This window comes from Camelus dromedarius, chromosome 8 (genome assembly GCF_036321535.1).
Source record: "Camelus dromedarius isolate mCamDro1 chromosome 8, mCamDro1.pat, whole genome shotgun sequence".
Lineage (NCBI taxonomy): Eukaryota > Metazoa > Chordata > Mammalia > Artiodactyla > Camelidae > Camelus > Camelus dromedarius.
In genome coordinates, this window is record NC_087443.1 from 67,673,855 (window position 1) to 67,689,769 (window position 15,915).

Sequence of the window (15,915 nt, forward strand, 5' to 3'; positions counted from 1 at the left end):
TGAATCCAGATGGTCTGGGCACAGAGTCCATACTCTCGACTGTTTGGCCATCCTGCCTTCAGTGTCTCATCTTTCCCTGAGGGCAGCAAACCCTAGCTGCAGACTTAGTGCCTTCTCACTGCTGAGTATGAAGTAAAAGCTGTCTGATCAAAAGCACAATAGAGAAACCATTCTAACGTGTTGTCCTCGTCCTGAAAACAGGCAGCCATCAACTGACAGCAGCGTGGAGTATGCCAGAACACCCTCTCCCATAAAACGCGTTTGTTTAAGGGTATTCAACTAAGGGGGCCTGCCTACCTGCCCGCCTTTCTTCCCTCCTTCTTTCCTTCCTGTGTCTCTGTATTCTCCCAATTTTCTTAGTTGTAATGAAAAAATTAATAAATAAAAAAAAATTGAAGATCAGTGGGAGAGTTATCCAACTTGTTCTAAACTCAAACTCCCTACAAGATGTGGTGAGATAGTGTAAAGCCAAGAACATTCTGGGCAGTCAGCCCCTTCTGGGGACTGGTCTGGTCATCAGGCACCTTCAGGGGAGGGTGACTCGCAGGTGCCTGGGTGACTGTTGGTTCTCATTTTACTGAATCCAGCAAAGCAGGAGTCCACAGGGCAGCTGCAGAATGTCTGGTGGGATGAGGATGCAGTATCTGTTGGGGTCCTGGTCTCCCCCAAATGCTCAGATAAAGTGCATGGCCATGCTTTGTGCCATGAGCCATGGGACACTCATGTCACAAAAGCTACTTTTGTCACATATCACTTCCCCCCTTGCGTCCAGATGCCTTTCCTGGGACCTCCGTGACCCAATCCCTTCCTCCACCCCAAACCCATATGATAGGTGACCTCCAGGACAAGCCCAGCCACCTTCAGCCCCTCTGTGTCCCTACTCCAGTCTTCACATCCTATTTTGACCTGCAGTGGCTTGCAGCTCCCTGCAGATATCTGAAAAGAGAATGAAGTGATTTACATAATTAAAACAAATTGCTTGACGAGTGTGAGAATCCATTGTTGTGCTATAATGGAATGATTTAGATGCTTTGTGAGACATGAGGCTTGGGGGAAGCTGCTCTCCCACCCTGGAAATGTAATTACAGCTCCACAAAGCTCTTTCTGGAGAGACGTGGGGGCATTTAAAGCAGGACATGGCAGTTGTCTCTGGGAGAAAGCGTAAGACCGAAATAGAAGACTCTTAACCTCGCAAGTCTGCCTTCTCAACTTTAAGCAGGTGATGCAATTCCTAGAGCAGCTGCTGAAGCCTGGGGGGAACATTTGGTATCCCCCACTGACCATCTATCTACCAGTTTATCATTACAGTCGGGGATTTTTTTTTCTTTTTTTGCATGTTTCCACCTTCTACCTCTATCTCTTCTAGCTCTCTGGTGCCACAGAGAAAGCATCTTTAAAACCACATTGGGATTTCAGATGAAAGACCAAAGGGACATGAAAACTAGACACCTAAATGCAATGTGTGATCCTTGATTGAATCTGGGAACAAGGTCGAAGTGGGGGGAATCTGTAAATGACATTATTGGGATAAGTGGCAGAATTGGAATGCAGAGTGTGGATTTGATGTTCATATTATATCATTGTTAAACTTCCTGATTTTGGTAAATGTATTATGGTAATAATGTAAAGGGGCATGATGTCTGCAACTGACTCTTGGATGGTTCCCATGAAATACACATTTATGCACGGAGAGAGAGTGGTAAAGCTTATGGGGCTAAATAGTAACAATCAGTACCTCTAGGTAAAAGATACAGGAGCTCATTTTATTATTTTTGCAACTTTCCTGTTATATTTGGAATTATTTCAAAATAAGAAGTTTTTTTAAAAAGCCAACCATATTAGGAAGTAATTCTGGCTTTGTAGGACTGACAATGACTTGTTTCTTAAAAGAAAAACTGGGAGAGCTAGGAAGGAGAAAGAGCGTGCATGTGTGTAGTCAGGAGAGCTGAAATTTGCAATTAACTTTTTCCTTCAGTTTTTGCACAAACTGTAGAAAACAGAGAGGTGAACGTGATATATATGAAGATGTGAAGAAATAGCAGTAAACATGCAAAACTTGTTTTTTTCTGGGCATAATCTTAGTAGGAAAGGAAAAAATTCAAAACAAAAATGCAAAAACAATACAAAAACAAACAAAAAAATCAAAGTAAGATATGAACATCCTGATCACGACCGTGCTCTGCTGACTTTAGAACACAGAGCTGGCCTGTGGCCCACAGGGTGCGGCCAGCCCGGGGGCCTTGTGTTAAGGTTCTCACAACCAAGATGTGAGCCCTTCAGGTTCCTGGAAGGACCTGCGCTTCCTCTGATGGTGTCAGGGAGGTTTTGTCATTTAATTTGCTGGAATTGTTGGTCTCCCCTTCTCCTAAGGAAGAAAATGAGTTGACTTGGAGTCCAAATCTATTTGGAATGTTGGATGAAACCATGGAATGTCCCTGCCTTCAGGTCTTTAGCAAGCTAGACTTGTCAGCAACAGTCTTCTAGTTTATACCTCGATGTACCCCCTCATCCATGAGTTGGAGGTCCTGGGCAAGTGGTGAGGGCCAAAAGCCTTCCAGCCCTCACTTAGGTTCCGCTCTGCATGTGGTATCGAGCATGAGGGCCAAAGTGGTATTCACAAGAGCTCTTCTTGCCTCTGACATTAGCACCAATCTCTGTATCCCACTGCTCTGTATAGTATTTGGAAAGGTATATGGCGAGGTCCAGGTGGCTCACTTGTCTTTTACCTTCCTGTCGGAACACAACGACGCTTACAGCGTAGCCTGGGAGGGCAAGTAGGAACCTGGTAAAGGATCCAGTTCAGAGGTGGCATCCTCAGAGGTCCATGGGGACCGGGTAGGTACCACAGCTGAGCGAAACAAGACAGGGGGTGATGATAAAAACTGGAGAGAGCGTGCCCTATCGAAAAGGCTTTTTAGAACCCATTTCACTGCTGCCATGGGGAGTGTGGGCCTGCTGAGGTCAGCCCTTCTGACTACTCCAGAAGGCCTGAATTCTAGATTACAAATCTCCCTATTTGTACAGATTGGCAAGAATTTTCTTTTATTGAAGTATAGTTAATTTACAATGTTTTGTTAGTTTCTAGCATAGAGCAAAGAGTCAGTTACATGTATATTCTTTTTCATATTCTTTTTCATTATAGATTATTACAAGCTATTGAATATAGTTCCCTGTGCTGTACAGTAGGTCCTTGTTGTTTTATCTGTTTTGTATATAGTAGTTTGTATCTGTTAATCTCAAACTCCTAATTTATGCCTCCAGCAAGAAATCTTTTTAAAACAAATAAAAACCGAACACACCAAACTAACACATCGGGCAGGTGAGATCTGGCCATGGGCTGCCAGTTGGCAACCTCTTACCTGGTCCAACCCACTCATATTATGTGTTGGACAGTTACATTCCACAAACAAGTATGGGACTCCGACAAGGTGCTGGCACCCAGAGAGGGCAAGTGACGGGCCTCCAGTCACACTGCAAAGCGCACCACAAGTTAGTGGCAAAAGTGACAAGGCATCAGGGTGTTAAAGTCATACAGGGAGTGTTCTGGTCTGACATGAAAATGAAAATTTGGCTAAAAGATGCAGCCTCATGAACAGGAGTAATTGATTCCAATTTTTTTAAAAGAAAATTAATTCGATCATTAAATCTCGTAACATCCTACTTCTGTCTCATGTTGATAGAAATACCTTCTTAACACTCACTGAGTACGTTTCTTCCTAACCACGGATAAACTGGTTTTCAGAGCAAATAGGTGCAAAGATGTAGTGTCAGCTACAACCTCTGTCGGGGAGAAAAGTACCCCTTTCCCCCCATTTTAAATGATTTATTCCAGAAATAGACTGAATGGATAGGACTTCTCTCGAAAGAAGTTTCTAGCTCTCGCAGGGAACACTTTGGAATGGAGAGGCCTTCAGGACTCCCCAGGCCCCAGGGGAAGGGAAGGTTTCCATGCACACACACTGGCCCCCTCTGCAGGGCAATGTCACACGTTCACATGTAGCTCAGGCCCGCATGTGCCCAGATTCCGGAGTCAGATGGACATGGGTTCAAATCTAGGATCTGCCACTTATGAGTTGTGTGTCCTTGGACAATGGACCCAAACTCCTTCAGTGTCTTCAGGTTTAAATGGAGATAAGAATGGTACCTACCTTGGAGAGCAGATATAAAAACTGAACGAGATCAGTTCTGAGCCCCACTTAACACAGAGCCTGGCATGTGTAGTTCTCATCACCAGTGCCCCTTCTCTGACGTGTGGAGAAAGCAACTTTGGAAATGGGCCACATATCTGCCCAGAGGGGACCCTCCACATACCTGGAGAGGGGGCCAGTGTGTGTGCATAGAAATCTTCCCTTCCCCTGGGAGGAAGGGCTTGCCCACTACACAGCCAGGCAGCCACACCACCAGTGCAGCTCCTAAAGCAGTCGTGATTTTGGCTGTTTCAGGGGGGGTTGGTAAAATTTTATATAGATACAATTCACATACCCTTCAATTCACCCATTTAAAGTACATAATTTAATGCTGTTTAGTAGCTTCATAGATATGTGCAAACATCGTCACAGTGGGTCTTACAGTATCTTCCTCACCTCCAAAAGAAACCCCACAACTTAGCTACCACTCCCCAATCTTTCCATCCCCTCAGCCCTAAGCAACCACGAATCTACTTTCTCTATAGGTTTATCTGTTCTGGGCATTTCATATAAACGGAATCGTGTGGTATGTGATCTTCCGTGGCTGGCTTCTTTCACTTAGCGTCATGTTTTCAAGGTTTGTCCACACTGTAGTACTTATCAGTACTTCATTCCTTTCTGTGGCCGAATAGCATACCACCTTTTATTTAACCATTCATCAACTGACGAGCATTTGGGGTTGTTTCTACATTTTAGCTGTTGTGAGTAATACTGCTCTGAACATTCCTGTACAAGTTTTTGTGTGGACACGTTTTCATTTCTCCTGAGTATAAACCTTAAACCTAGGAGTAGAATTACTGAGTCAAATGGTAAGTCGATGTTTAACTTAACTGTCAAGCTGTTTTCCAAAGCAGCTAGACCATTTTTTGTTCCCACCAGCAGTGTCTAAGGGTTTTGGTTTCTCCACATTCTCATCAACACTTGTTTTTATCTTGTTTTGATCCTAGCCAGGAGTGTGAAGTGTTGTCTCATTGCGGGTTTGATTAGCATTTCCCCGATGACTAAGGATGCTGAGCATCTCTTCCTGTGCTTATTAGCTTCTGTCTTCTTTGGGGAAATGGCTACTCAGATCCTTTGCCCATTTTTCAATTAGGTTATTTGCTTTTTTATTATAGAGTTGTAAGTGTTCTTTATAAGGTCTAGGTACAAGCTCCTTATCAACTATAAACTTTGCAAATATTTTCTCCCATTCTGTGAGCTGTCTTTTCACTTTCTTCATAATAGTTTCCTTTGAACACAAGAGTTTTTAATTTTTTTAACATTTTTATTGATTTATAATCATTTTACAATGTTGTGTCAAATTCCAGTGTAGAGCACAATTTTTCAGTTATACATGAACATATATATATTCATTGTCACTTTTTTTCTCTGTGCAGAGGACTTTTTAATTTTGATGAAGTACAATTTATCTATTTTCTTTTGTTGCTTGTGCATTTGGTGTCATATTCAAGAATCTATTGCTAAGTCCAAGCTCACAAAGATTTACTCCTATGTTCTTCTCTAAGAGTTTTATAGTTTTGGCTCTTGTATTTAGTTCTTTGATCCATTTTGAGTTCATGTTTATATGGGGTGTGAGGTAAGGATCCAGCTCTCTTTTTGCTGCCAGTGGGTATCTGGTTTTATAATCATGTTTAGAGCAAGAGTAAGAAACATGGAGTGATGTAGTTATCCCCTAAGAATACCTCAGCCCAGTCCACGGTGGAAGCGCATGAGCCAATAGGAGCAGGATGGGAAGAGTCAGCTTTCACAAGGGGAGAACCCTGCAGCTCCCAGCTCTAGTCTGCAAGCCACTGAATGTGACTCTGAAGTTCATAAATATGCCCATTAAGTGGGTGAAATAATGACCAAGGGGGTAATGGTACTTGTCTCTGACCTCCTTGCCATCTCTAGGCCTTTTGGGCATGGGGTAGGGTGTAATAGAAACAGAATTGACCTTTTTATCAAAAGACCAAGAGCTGATTCTTGACCACCCTCATGACCTTAGATGAGTCATTAACCTCTCTGAACCTTAGTTTTCTCATCTCTAAAGTGGGCTAATGATAGCAGGTACCCATTGTTATTGAATGAGTTCAAGAAAGCATTCCCAGATACAGGAAAGCATAGTACCTGATATCCAGTTGCTGCACAAAGCATGTGTGTTCACTCTCATCGTGCTTCTAACCCCTCTTCCATTATTGATCTAACTACATGTTAAGCTACCATGCATCTGCTACTTCAGGTCATAGAGGCCAGAACCCTGGAATCCCATACAATAGCCAATTCCAGAGGCACAAACCCGCCCATTAACTATCCTGTGCTAGCCTCATTCCCCTTCCAAGACACTAACCTCAGGAAGTCTTAGAAAAGGATGATACTTGGACACACCTTGTCTCAGCTGAGGATGTGCTTGGAAGGTGCTCAGGCCTCAACCCATCTCTTTTGCAAGTGGCAACTGGCAAGGGACAGTTGGTTGGAAAGAAAGCTTGTAGCCAAGGGACTGGGTGACTGCCCATCTGGCACAGCCTAAATATTGGAAAAGAGGGCCAAGAGGGATCTTCTGAGTGTGAACTGAGATTTTTCCCCTGAAAAATTCTTCCAATGGTGCCTACCGTTGGGTTAGGGCATAGTATCATTGCCAGCATCTGACATCTCACCTGGGGTGGGCAGCAGCGAGCTGGTGGATGTGAAGACACTGGGAGAGGCAGGAAGAGCTATGCAAAAAGGACAAGGCGTAGTAGCCCACAAGGAGTTATTGGCATAAATCACAGGATGTTAAAGCTGAGAGGAAGAGCCCCAGGAATCTTCTAGCCAACTCTTTCACTTGGCAAAAGAAGACAACAAATCTCAGAGACACTGAATGACTTGGCCGAGGCAAGGCGATGCATCGCATCAGAGATAGGTACCTCACGCACCTGCCATTGGGTCCTGAGGCCGTGAAATCTGACGCTCAAACACTTTGATGTGGAGGGCATTAGAGAAGGTGTCACAAAAAAGAGGCTGAGTGTTCAGGGCTGGAGTTGAGGGCACCAGGGGAACCGCTCAGAAGCTATCTGTCTGGGGAGACGGAAGCTGAATTAGGCTTTGAGGCAGGGGCACGAAGGCTGGAAGAGGTTCCTCTGCTTCCATTTAGTGAAAGGTCCTTCACCTAGGTGTGTTCGATTTCAGCTGCAACTTCAGATGCCAGGGAACGATGGCGGGACATCTGTGACCCAGGAGGCCACTGACCAGCCAGGGGCTTCCCAGGAGCACCGCTCCCCACTCTGAACCTTGGTCTGCTCACCACACATGAGATCGGAGTAAAGTCAGTGAACTCCCGGCCCGGGGTTCTGACCAGTCCCCACGTTTAAGGCCAAGTCCTGCTTGGGGTGGCAAATTAATGAACAACTTTATGGGGGCGTATTTAGAAATAAGTTTGGGGTGATGATTTTAAGTTCTACCATTTTTTATGCACTTATTCAAGTGATACATTTGACCTGATTAATAGAAAGTGCACTGGCCTAATGTACAATATTAGGAGATAATTGCAGTGGATGAAAGTCTCTTGAGTCAATTAACTCTTATTACCTGGAAACCATTTATAAGAGGCAATAAATTATTGGGACAACACAATTAGCAGTCCCACAATAAAACGGGTTTCACGTGTGTGCCTGGAGGCGCCCCCCTCCTGAGGGCCTGTCAAGTTAAAGGGTACGTGTCTGAGGGGCTTGCTGTGGCCTTTTGTGTTCGCAGGAGTGTGTTAACATGCAGCAGGGCTGACATACCCCAGGCTAGACCGAAGCAATGAAATAAGCTTTCCACGCCTGGGAACAATGATGCCTGTGTCACGGCCAGTCAATGGCTGTTTCAGTGCCTTGTACCTAATAGACTCTCACCAAACGTTGGCCAATCTGCTGAGTGATATTTGAGGTTGGAGCTTGTGATTCTGTTTAGAGACCGTTTCTAACACTCCCACTCTTGAATTTAAAAACTGAAATCGCTTAGCATTTAGAAAGAGGGTGTTTTTTTGTTTTTTTTTTTGTTTTTTTTTGCTCTTTTCCATCAAGCTACAGGTTCTGTACTAGTGTGGACAGAGTTGGGACCAAAGGAAAGTTTTGTATAAGGATGACTAGACGGTACCTCTGCAGTAGCAAGTAAGCGTCTAAGAGTCCCACTGATCGCTTACATTAGCTTTCAATCCGGGGAAGAAGACTGTGTTGTCCCCGAGCTGGCCCGAGCTTAGCTCAGTGTGTCTTAAAACAAAAGGATGCAGGGTCCCTTTCCACTGAATCTTCACCCTGTTTGCTTACAACTAAAGAGAACTACTCTGGAATTCTTTTGCAATGATCTGAAATAACCTGACACTTACTTTGACCAATCTTTTAGTGTTTCTATCACCTAAAGCATTTTTCTCTCCACCGTTGCATTACAAGCAGAATTCCAATTCCTAACAGCAGTGGGCGGGAAAAAAACCAACAAATCCCCGAGCACAACAATGTTAATGATCAACGTTTTATTCTTACTGTGTTGACTATTTCAACCACAAGCTCAAAGAATTATCAAGGCCGACTGCTTTAGTCCAAGTAAGCTGGAAATAATAGACTGACCAGAACTAGTGCTAAGAAGGCAAATTTATAAGTCGAGTAATTGAAAATGTAATAAAGAAGGAAACAAGTTACCATAGAACGCGGGTCTCTCTCCTGTGTGTGCGTCCGAATTTGCAGGGTTTTTTTTTTAATATCGCCGAATAACTTTAAGATAGTCTATCTGTGACTTCTTCAACGATGATAAATGTGCAATCTGATCTTTTAGAAGAATAAACAGTTCCTTGTTAATTAATTTATACAGCTGTCAGTGCAGCTTTCTCTCTCTTTGCACTCTAAGTGTTTCCCTGCCATAGATTTTCTTGCCGTTCCTGGCAAACCTCCAGTGAGAGCCTGGGATTTATTAGGCTGACTTGGTGCAAAGTCTATTGATTGTGGCCCCGAGGGTAATAACTAAATAGAGCCAGAGCAACAAGTCAATAAGAGCATTGTTGCTGCAGCCGGCACTCACTCGAGGAGTGAGATTGTTTTACAGCAGCCGAGGGTAATCACGGACAGATCAGTGTGTTCAACACGCGCCGCATGCACCGTGTTAGAGCCGAGGACTGTTTGAAAGCTTTCAGCGGGATCGCGGGAGAATCGGGGTGGGGTACCGGGATTATGAACCCTGTGAACTCCTTCATTATAGCTTAAAGGTTTCAACTTTAGTTTTTAACATCTGCTGCAACCTCGGGGAGCCCAGGGGCAGGGCTGGTGCGAGGGAGTGCAGACACAGGCCCTGGGCCTGAGCACTAGGCGGTCTGTTCTGGTTTGGGTCCCCAAAACAAGACGGCTATGGGCTGAGGGATGCTCTCGCAGCTGCTGTCTGTCATCGAGCCAGCCATCTGTGTGAGGTGCTAGCCAGTGGCGCGACCCCCGTCTTCTTGTACCCCAGAATATGTTCAACAGTAACCATCTAACTGGGAGCTGTTGTTACCCCAGAGGAAGTCCTATCCTTGTCGCTTTCTCGCTTCCAGATCTTGAGTTGCACTGACTTAATTTTAAAAACCATTTTCTTAAGGCATGCTTAAGAGAAACCAAGCACGTCTTTCAAAGCTCTTCTTCCCTCACTGGTAGAAGTTCAAAACTCCCACTTTCACATATCTGATGATCGGTTTTTTAATTACAGAAAGCAAAATCAAAGTCCACATCAGTGCCTGTCTCTCTTTTGCCTTTTGAAGAATCCTCGCCGAGTCTCCTGGTAGAAACCTGTTTCTGGGCCCGGAGGACTAGAAAGGCAGGAGCTGGCTTCCCGGATGCGGCTGGTACTCACCAGGCCCCCATCCTCCCCGACTCATCCTGTCCGAGTGGTGTTGGGGCCCCTGGGGTGGGGTGGATTTCTTAGGCCCACTGGCGAAAGCTCTAGGCCACTGGCCCAGAACCCAGGGATTGAGCTGATCGCTGACAAGTTAAGTGCCTTCTCTTCCTGCGGGAGGGTGGAGACAGCCGCCCGGCGGCCCTTTATTACACAGAAGTTTGTCCTTTGAGTCTTTGACAGAGAGAGTAGTGTGGAGAAAAAGGCAATCTCTGGGGCTGTAAAGTGAAAAAACAAGACTTCACCAAAAGGATTTTATTCTGAATGTAAAATCTGCGTGACAAGACACCTTCCCCAGTAGTTCCTGATAATCATGGCGTTTCAGTTCCATGCCTGACACTCAGCAGTCAGAGGCAAAGCTCCCCTGCTGGGAAGGGGACCATCTTGGCCCTAAGATCGTGAGCGTGCTGGGATTCCCACCCAGTCCTCACAGGTCCCAGTTTTCTGGACTTTGATGCATTTGTCCTCTGCTCCTTTCCAAGAAAGTGCTGAAGTTAAATTAGATTTTGCCTGTATTGTCACTTAACTCACAGAAAGAAAGTTGATAGAAAGAAGCGAATAGAAATGATTGATCATAGCAGGTCCCATAATAGCCTTGTTACTCACATTATGCTAGGAAAGTGACCTTTTAGATCTAGGACCTGGAATTACCAGTCACCTGGATAAGCACCACCTCGTTTTCCCCTAATACCAAGGCCATCATTCCCAAGGTGTCGGATTGAAGAACCATGGAATGGCTTCAGGAGAGCAGGCACCTCTGAGACATTGTTCAAGTTCTTCTGCTGAAGCCAAGAGCCATCCTTACCCTCATTTATCCTCCCAGTGACGGGTGGTGACCAATGAGAGCCAAGCCCGAATGTGGCTATGTGAACCAGTTACCCATGAATAACCCCACACCCTTGTGTGACCCAGTCTAGCCTAAAGACAGATCTTTCACAGCATCTTCTATTTTTAAAACAAATTTCATTATTCTGTTCAGGACTAACAGGTTTTTGGGTTTTTTTGGTTTTTTTTTTTTTTTTTTTTTTTTTCCTGTTCACTTCTATTTGACTGAAAGAATCCTTGGCAAATCAATGGCACAAAATAAAACCTGGGAGAGTCTTTAAAAATTACTTGCAGTTTGACTCACTTTAATGAAAAGTTCAGAAGCAAGAGCAATGCCATCAGGTAGCCATCTTTCTGATAAAAAAAAATTTTTTTTGAGAGTTTAGTCAATACTAACATGCAACTTCTGAGCGAAGGTAAGCCACTTCCTCCACTGGGAGACATAAGTGACTTTCTCATCAGACGTTTTTTTGGTTTGAATGAAGAAACTCCTGTCCCATCTGCTCAGGTCCAGGCCTGTGATACAGCAGTTTTTGACATATCAAGATGACCTAGAAGTGGACAAGCTTTGGCACAGGAAAGAAATATTCAAGAGACGTGCAAGAGCTGAGGGGAGAAAAAATAATCATAATCTGAAGTTGATTTGTAGAATATTTTCAGATTCTCAAAGAAGGTGTTTTTGTTTGCGCAGCTTTGGAAACCTCACATTTGCCTTATCACAGCTTGAAAAGGAGAAAGAGGGAAAACACCAGAGCGTACACACACTTGCAGTTCTTTGGGGGATACTAACTATCTCTCGTCTCAAGGTTTTCAAGAGTGGAGGCCACGATGTTTTCTGTACTGTGCCCTCTCCTAAGTGTCAGAGGTAGACAGAATCATTTCGGATGGAATAACGCAGGGGATAAACAGCTGAAAGTAATAGATTTGTGTGTTTGCTAGATGCTGAGAAGTCAAAGGGGGTCGTGCGTGAGCTTGTAAAACAGTGGCTGCCAGGTTCATCTGTTTAAGGGGGGACTGGATTTTGACACAGAGACAAGCCTGGCAGAAGATATTACAGTTGTGAAACAACCGGTGATTTTTCTGTCACCAATAAAACAAGTCTGTTGTGAGTATATCTTCATAAAAAAGATTGTCCTCTTTTTGTTTCATGGGGCAGGTTATTCCAAAGTCATATACACTCGTGAGGCCAGTCCTATAGGATTGGCCTCTAAGCTGTAGTATAAACTGGACTCATTTTCAGCTGTTCCAGATAATCTGGACTTGAATTTAGAGAACATCCCTTCATCTGTTAGCACGTGCTCACCCACTTCCCACCCTGTGCTCCAAAAAATGACTATCTCGGAAAAAGATTTTTCTTTGACAATCAAATCTTCTTCAGCAACTACAGCCAGATTCACTTTGCGTCACTGTATGCTTTTTTTGTTTCTTTGTTTCCAGCATCTTATGCTTTGGAAGAATCTGAAAATAGGCGTCTGAAGGGTTACTCACATAAACAGTTGAGATCGGAGAGAGAAAAATACCCATATTTTCCATGTTACTGGTGTAGAGAAGCCGTCGTGTTCTTACAGCCACATTCCTCATTTCAGATGTGCTGTGTTGCTGAGCTCTTCTGTCCGTCAGGTTTCTTGTGGACTGCTTTTCTGTTACAAGAGATTTATTTCTTTTTTTGGCCCTGAATTGCTGATGTTGTTTAATTCTAAACTTATTTGTATGCCTGGCATTTCAATAATTAAGGATTTCGGCGACACCAAGATCCTGGTGGAAAAGGAATTTAGCAACTGCCCCCGTAGTTTGCTCCAATGCATGCACTTGATTTCCAAATAAAAACTTCAAAGCCTTTGAAAACAAAATTTTGAAGTTCAATTTTTTTCCTCTATTCCCAGCCGAGGTTTTCTGTAATAGCCAGTGTTTACCCAGTGTTGCCCATGTAACCAGGTACTAGATGAAGCACTCCCTGTGTGTGGTCTCATTGAATTTTCATGTTAACCATATAAAGTATACATCGTTGTTCCCATTTTATAGATTCGGAACTAAATATGAGGAAAGTTAGTCACTTCCTTAAAGCCACGGGGCCGGTAGGAAACAAGATCCTCATGCTGGTCCACAGGCCAGCGTGATCTGACCTCTGCATCCCGCTCACCTCATGTCCTTCCCCTCTTCTGTCTGAGCCCAGAGCCTCTCTCAGTCCCGTCAGTGTGCCCTCCAGATAAAGGACCTTTGCCCATGCTGTGCCCCCAGCCTGGAATCTTTCTCCTGTCCCCAACCCTTCCCCTAATTATTAGCCCAGGACATCCTTCAGACCCCAACTCAATATCACCCCCACCTTAGGGAAGCTCCCTCCAGGCCCCTAGAGGAGCTTGGTCCTGTGGCAGCCCGAGGGAGGACAGCCGTCAAGGCATGCGGTCACTCCAGGTGTTGGCAGGTACCCAGCTCAGCTTCAGAACTGAACCAGCCTCTTCCCAGGCAGCCCTGAGCCCTTGACTGAGCACAGTGGGGGCCCTAGGGGCAAGCCCCTTCTGCCCGATGCGCAGTTCCTCTAGTCGGACGGAGCCGTCTTTGCCCTAGAGCCCCTCACTGGGTTGGCTGAGATTTGGTCACATCTGCCCCGTGGTCTGAGGCTCTACCTGCCCATTCCTGCTTCTTCCCCCTTTGTTTTCGTAGGTGTCGGATCTGCATGATGTTCTGAGGCCCTTCCCTGTCCCATCCTGCTTACTCCCCGTTTATCTTTCACAGGTGTGAGCCTCCACCAAACGTCTTCCACTCCTGACTCTCTTTCAGCATCTGCTTTCCTCCAAGTCCCAACCGACTCACGTCCCCTCTTTGAGACTCTCCTGCTTTCATATCTGCTTCTTTCATAGCCCTGTACAGTGCTGTGGTACATGAACTGTGCACTGTGAGCGTGTGATTGTTTTGTTCGGGTCTGTAAGCTCCGTGAGCACAGGCACCTGTCGGTTGGCCCATCTTTGCATCCCCAGACTTCGGCCTCTTGCCTTTTACCTCAGAGTAGAGAGACTTGTGCTCTGGCCTGGAGCCAGATTGCCCTGCTCCAGGCTTGCTCGACCCTGTGTGTCCAGGGTCACTTCACTGGCCATAACCAGTTGAGAGCCGAGACCATCGCAGCAGCACCGAGAGTGGACCTCTGGGACCTGGAGCCCACTTGGAGAGCACACGGGAAAAGGACGTTGTGCCAAGGCATGGATCAGGCTGGCCGGGACGAGGGACCTTTGGGGTCTTTTTTCTTGTGTGGAGGTGCATGCATGCCTTTTCTCCTTGAGAAGAAGATAGGACTTTAGCGTTTCCAAGGCCTTCTGAGTGAAAACATCTGTATCTGATTTTCCCTGTCGCAGCGTATTAGTGAAGGCCTGCTAAGGAGCAGCTTGTAGTTGACAAGACTCTCATCACAAGGTGTCACTGCCATCAGCTGGAATTACAGTGGGGCTGTTAGAGCCGATGCCCTAGCCAGATGCCAGGCTGGGTAATTACATTTGGTCTCCCTAAATTCCCTCTGGACTTTTCATCGGACACAGATTCTTCATCTCTGCCCGGAACTGCTAGGCAGTGTTTGCTAAGAGCCTTTCAGCTGCTGCCACAGTTCATTCCAAAAATGGATGCATTCCTGAACGATCACTTGTCAGGGGGTATCGTCAGGGAGATTCCTGCCTGGGAGAGGGGCTGGCCTGGTTAGATGGCCCCTAAGGCCCCATCCCCTTCCATTTCTGAGTCATGGTTCACTGTTTGCCACCTTCAAAGTACAGTGTACAAGGAACTGCTAAGAGCCTTGAAAATGAAAATACGGTCAGATCAAAAGGGCAGAACTTAGGAAAGATGTTTCACTACACACACCCTAAACAAACCTGGATGTCCCTGGGACCCAGAAACAGTCATGGTTGTGTTTTCTCTCTCTCTCGAATATATTTTGAAGACATAATTAAGTGAAGACAAAAACATATATATGTTGAATGAAAGGCGTGTAATCTCTGGGATAATTCTGATGTAATTAACACAGCAGAGCTGCATTAAGGACAATGTGCAGTGAGTGGAATTTTCCAACATTGATTAGGCTGGACTCGAAGAGAACTGAGTCTTTGTCTGAAAGCTGCCAAATGAAAACAACTTTGGGATATTTAAATTCAGGTTGGAAATTGGTTTGAGTAAGGGATATTTAAACCACAGCTGTTCAAGGGCTAAAAACATATGAATGTATGTACGTGCGTGCATACACACACACACACACAGACACACACACACACACACACACGCACACCCTCTGCAGCCTCTAAAAACAAGTTAGCCAAAGGTGTACATTCCTTCTAAGTTCTCATGATCAACAGATGTAAATGTTCACGGTGTTCGGATGAATTATGGACCCTAATGAGATTTCAATACTGAGCAAACAATAAAAATTTATGCATTGCATAGTTGCCGTGGCCTTTGGCTTCATGGCTAGTGTTGCACCCTTTCAACAGCTTCAGTAATATAATATCCAGCTGGCTTTGGAGGTAAAGAAAATTCGAAGGGTGAAATGAAATTGTGAGAAATTATTTGATGGATTACTTTGTCAGAGTAATGCATGGCCTTGGCATAATTACCATGGCCACCTTAACCCTTGCGGCAGGTGGTGACAAAGGCCTGCAGGGCCTCGGTGCCGAGCCGATCCCCACACGTGCTCCTCGCTCTCCCGGTCTCCAGTGTCCGTGGAGGCCAGGCTCTCACGGACAAATGCCGAACAAGCACATTCCTGTCCTGGTGCGGCGAGCGAGCGGAACAGCCAAAGGGCTGTGCTTTTTCCGAGAACTGTTGTCTGTGTCCGAGTGAGAAAAACCAAACAAAACGCAGACCGACCTTGAAATAAAATGGGGTGAAGATGGAAAAAGATGATGGCTATCTTTTAAAGCAATACTTAGTTTAAACATAACAGCGGACACAGGCCCGTTAATTTCTCTCTCTCTCTCTTTATCAATTCAGACCTTGAACTTAATGGTTGTCTGCCTTGTCTTTTTTAATGTTCAAGTCTTAACGTGTGATTAATAGCAGATTCCCCGTGTGTACG

General features: G+C 45.1%; 1 protein-coding gene across 9 annotated transcripts in view; it reads left to right on the forward strand.

Annotated features, from left to right (window-relative positions):
- Nucleotides 1-15,915, forward strand: part of VTI1A (vesicle transport through interaction with t-SNAREs 1A) — a 334,543-nt gene that overhangs the window by 285,650 nt on the left and 32,978 nt on the right. Inside the window, exon 9 of one of the 9 annotated variants that reach the window (XM_064488411.1) lies at nucleotides 12,303-12,742. The exons of the other annotated variants lie outside the window; for them this stretch is intronic. Within the exon in view, the coding sequence (XP_064344481.1) occupies nucleotides 12,303-12,327 (25 nt within the window). The 3' untranslated portion in view covers nucleotides 12,328-12,742. Of the gene's footprint in view, nucleotides 1-12,302; nucleotides 12,743-15,915 lie in introns of those variants that run through there. 9 annotated transcript variants of the gene reach the window in all.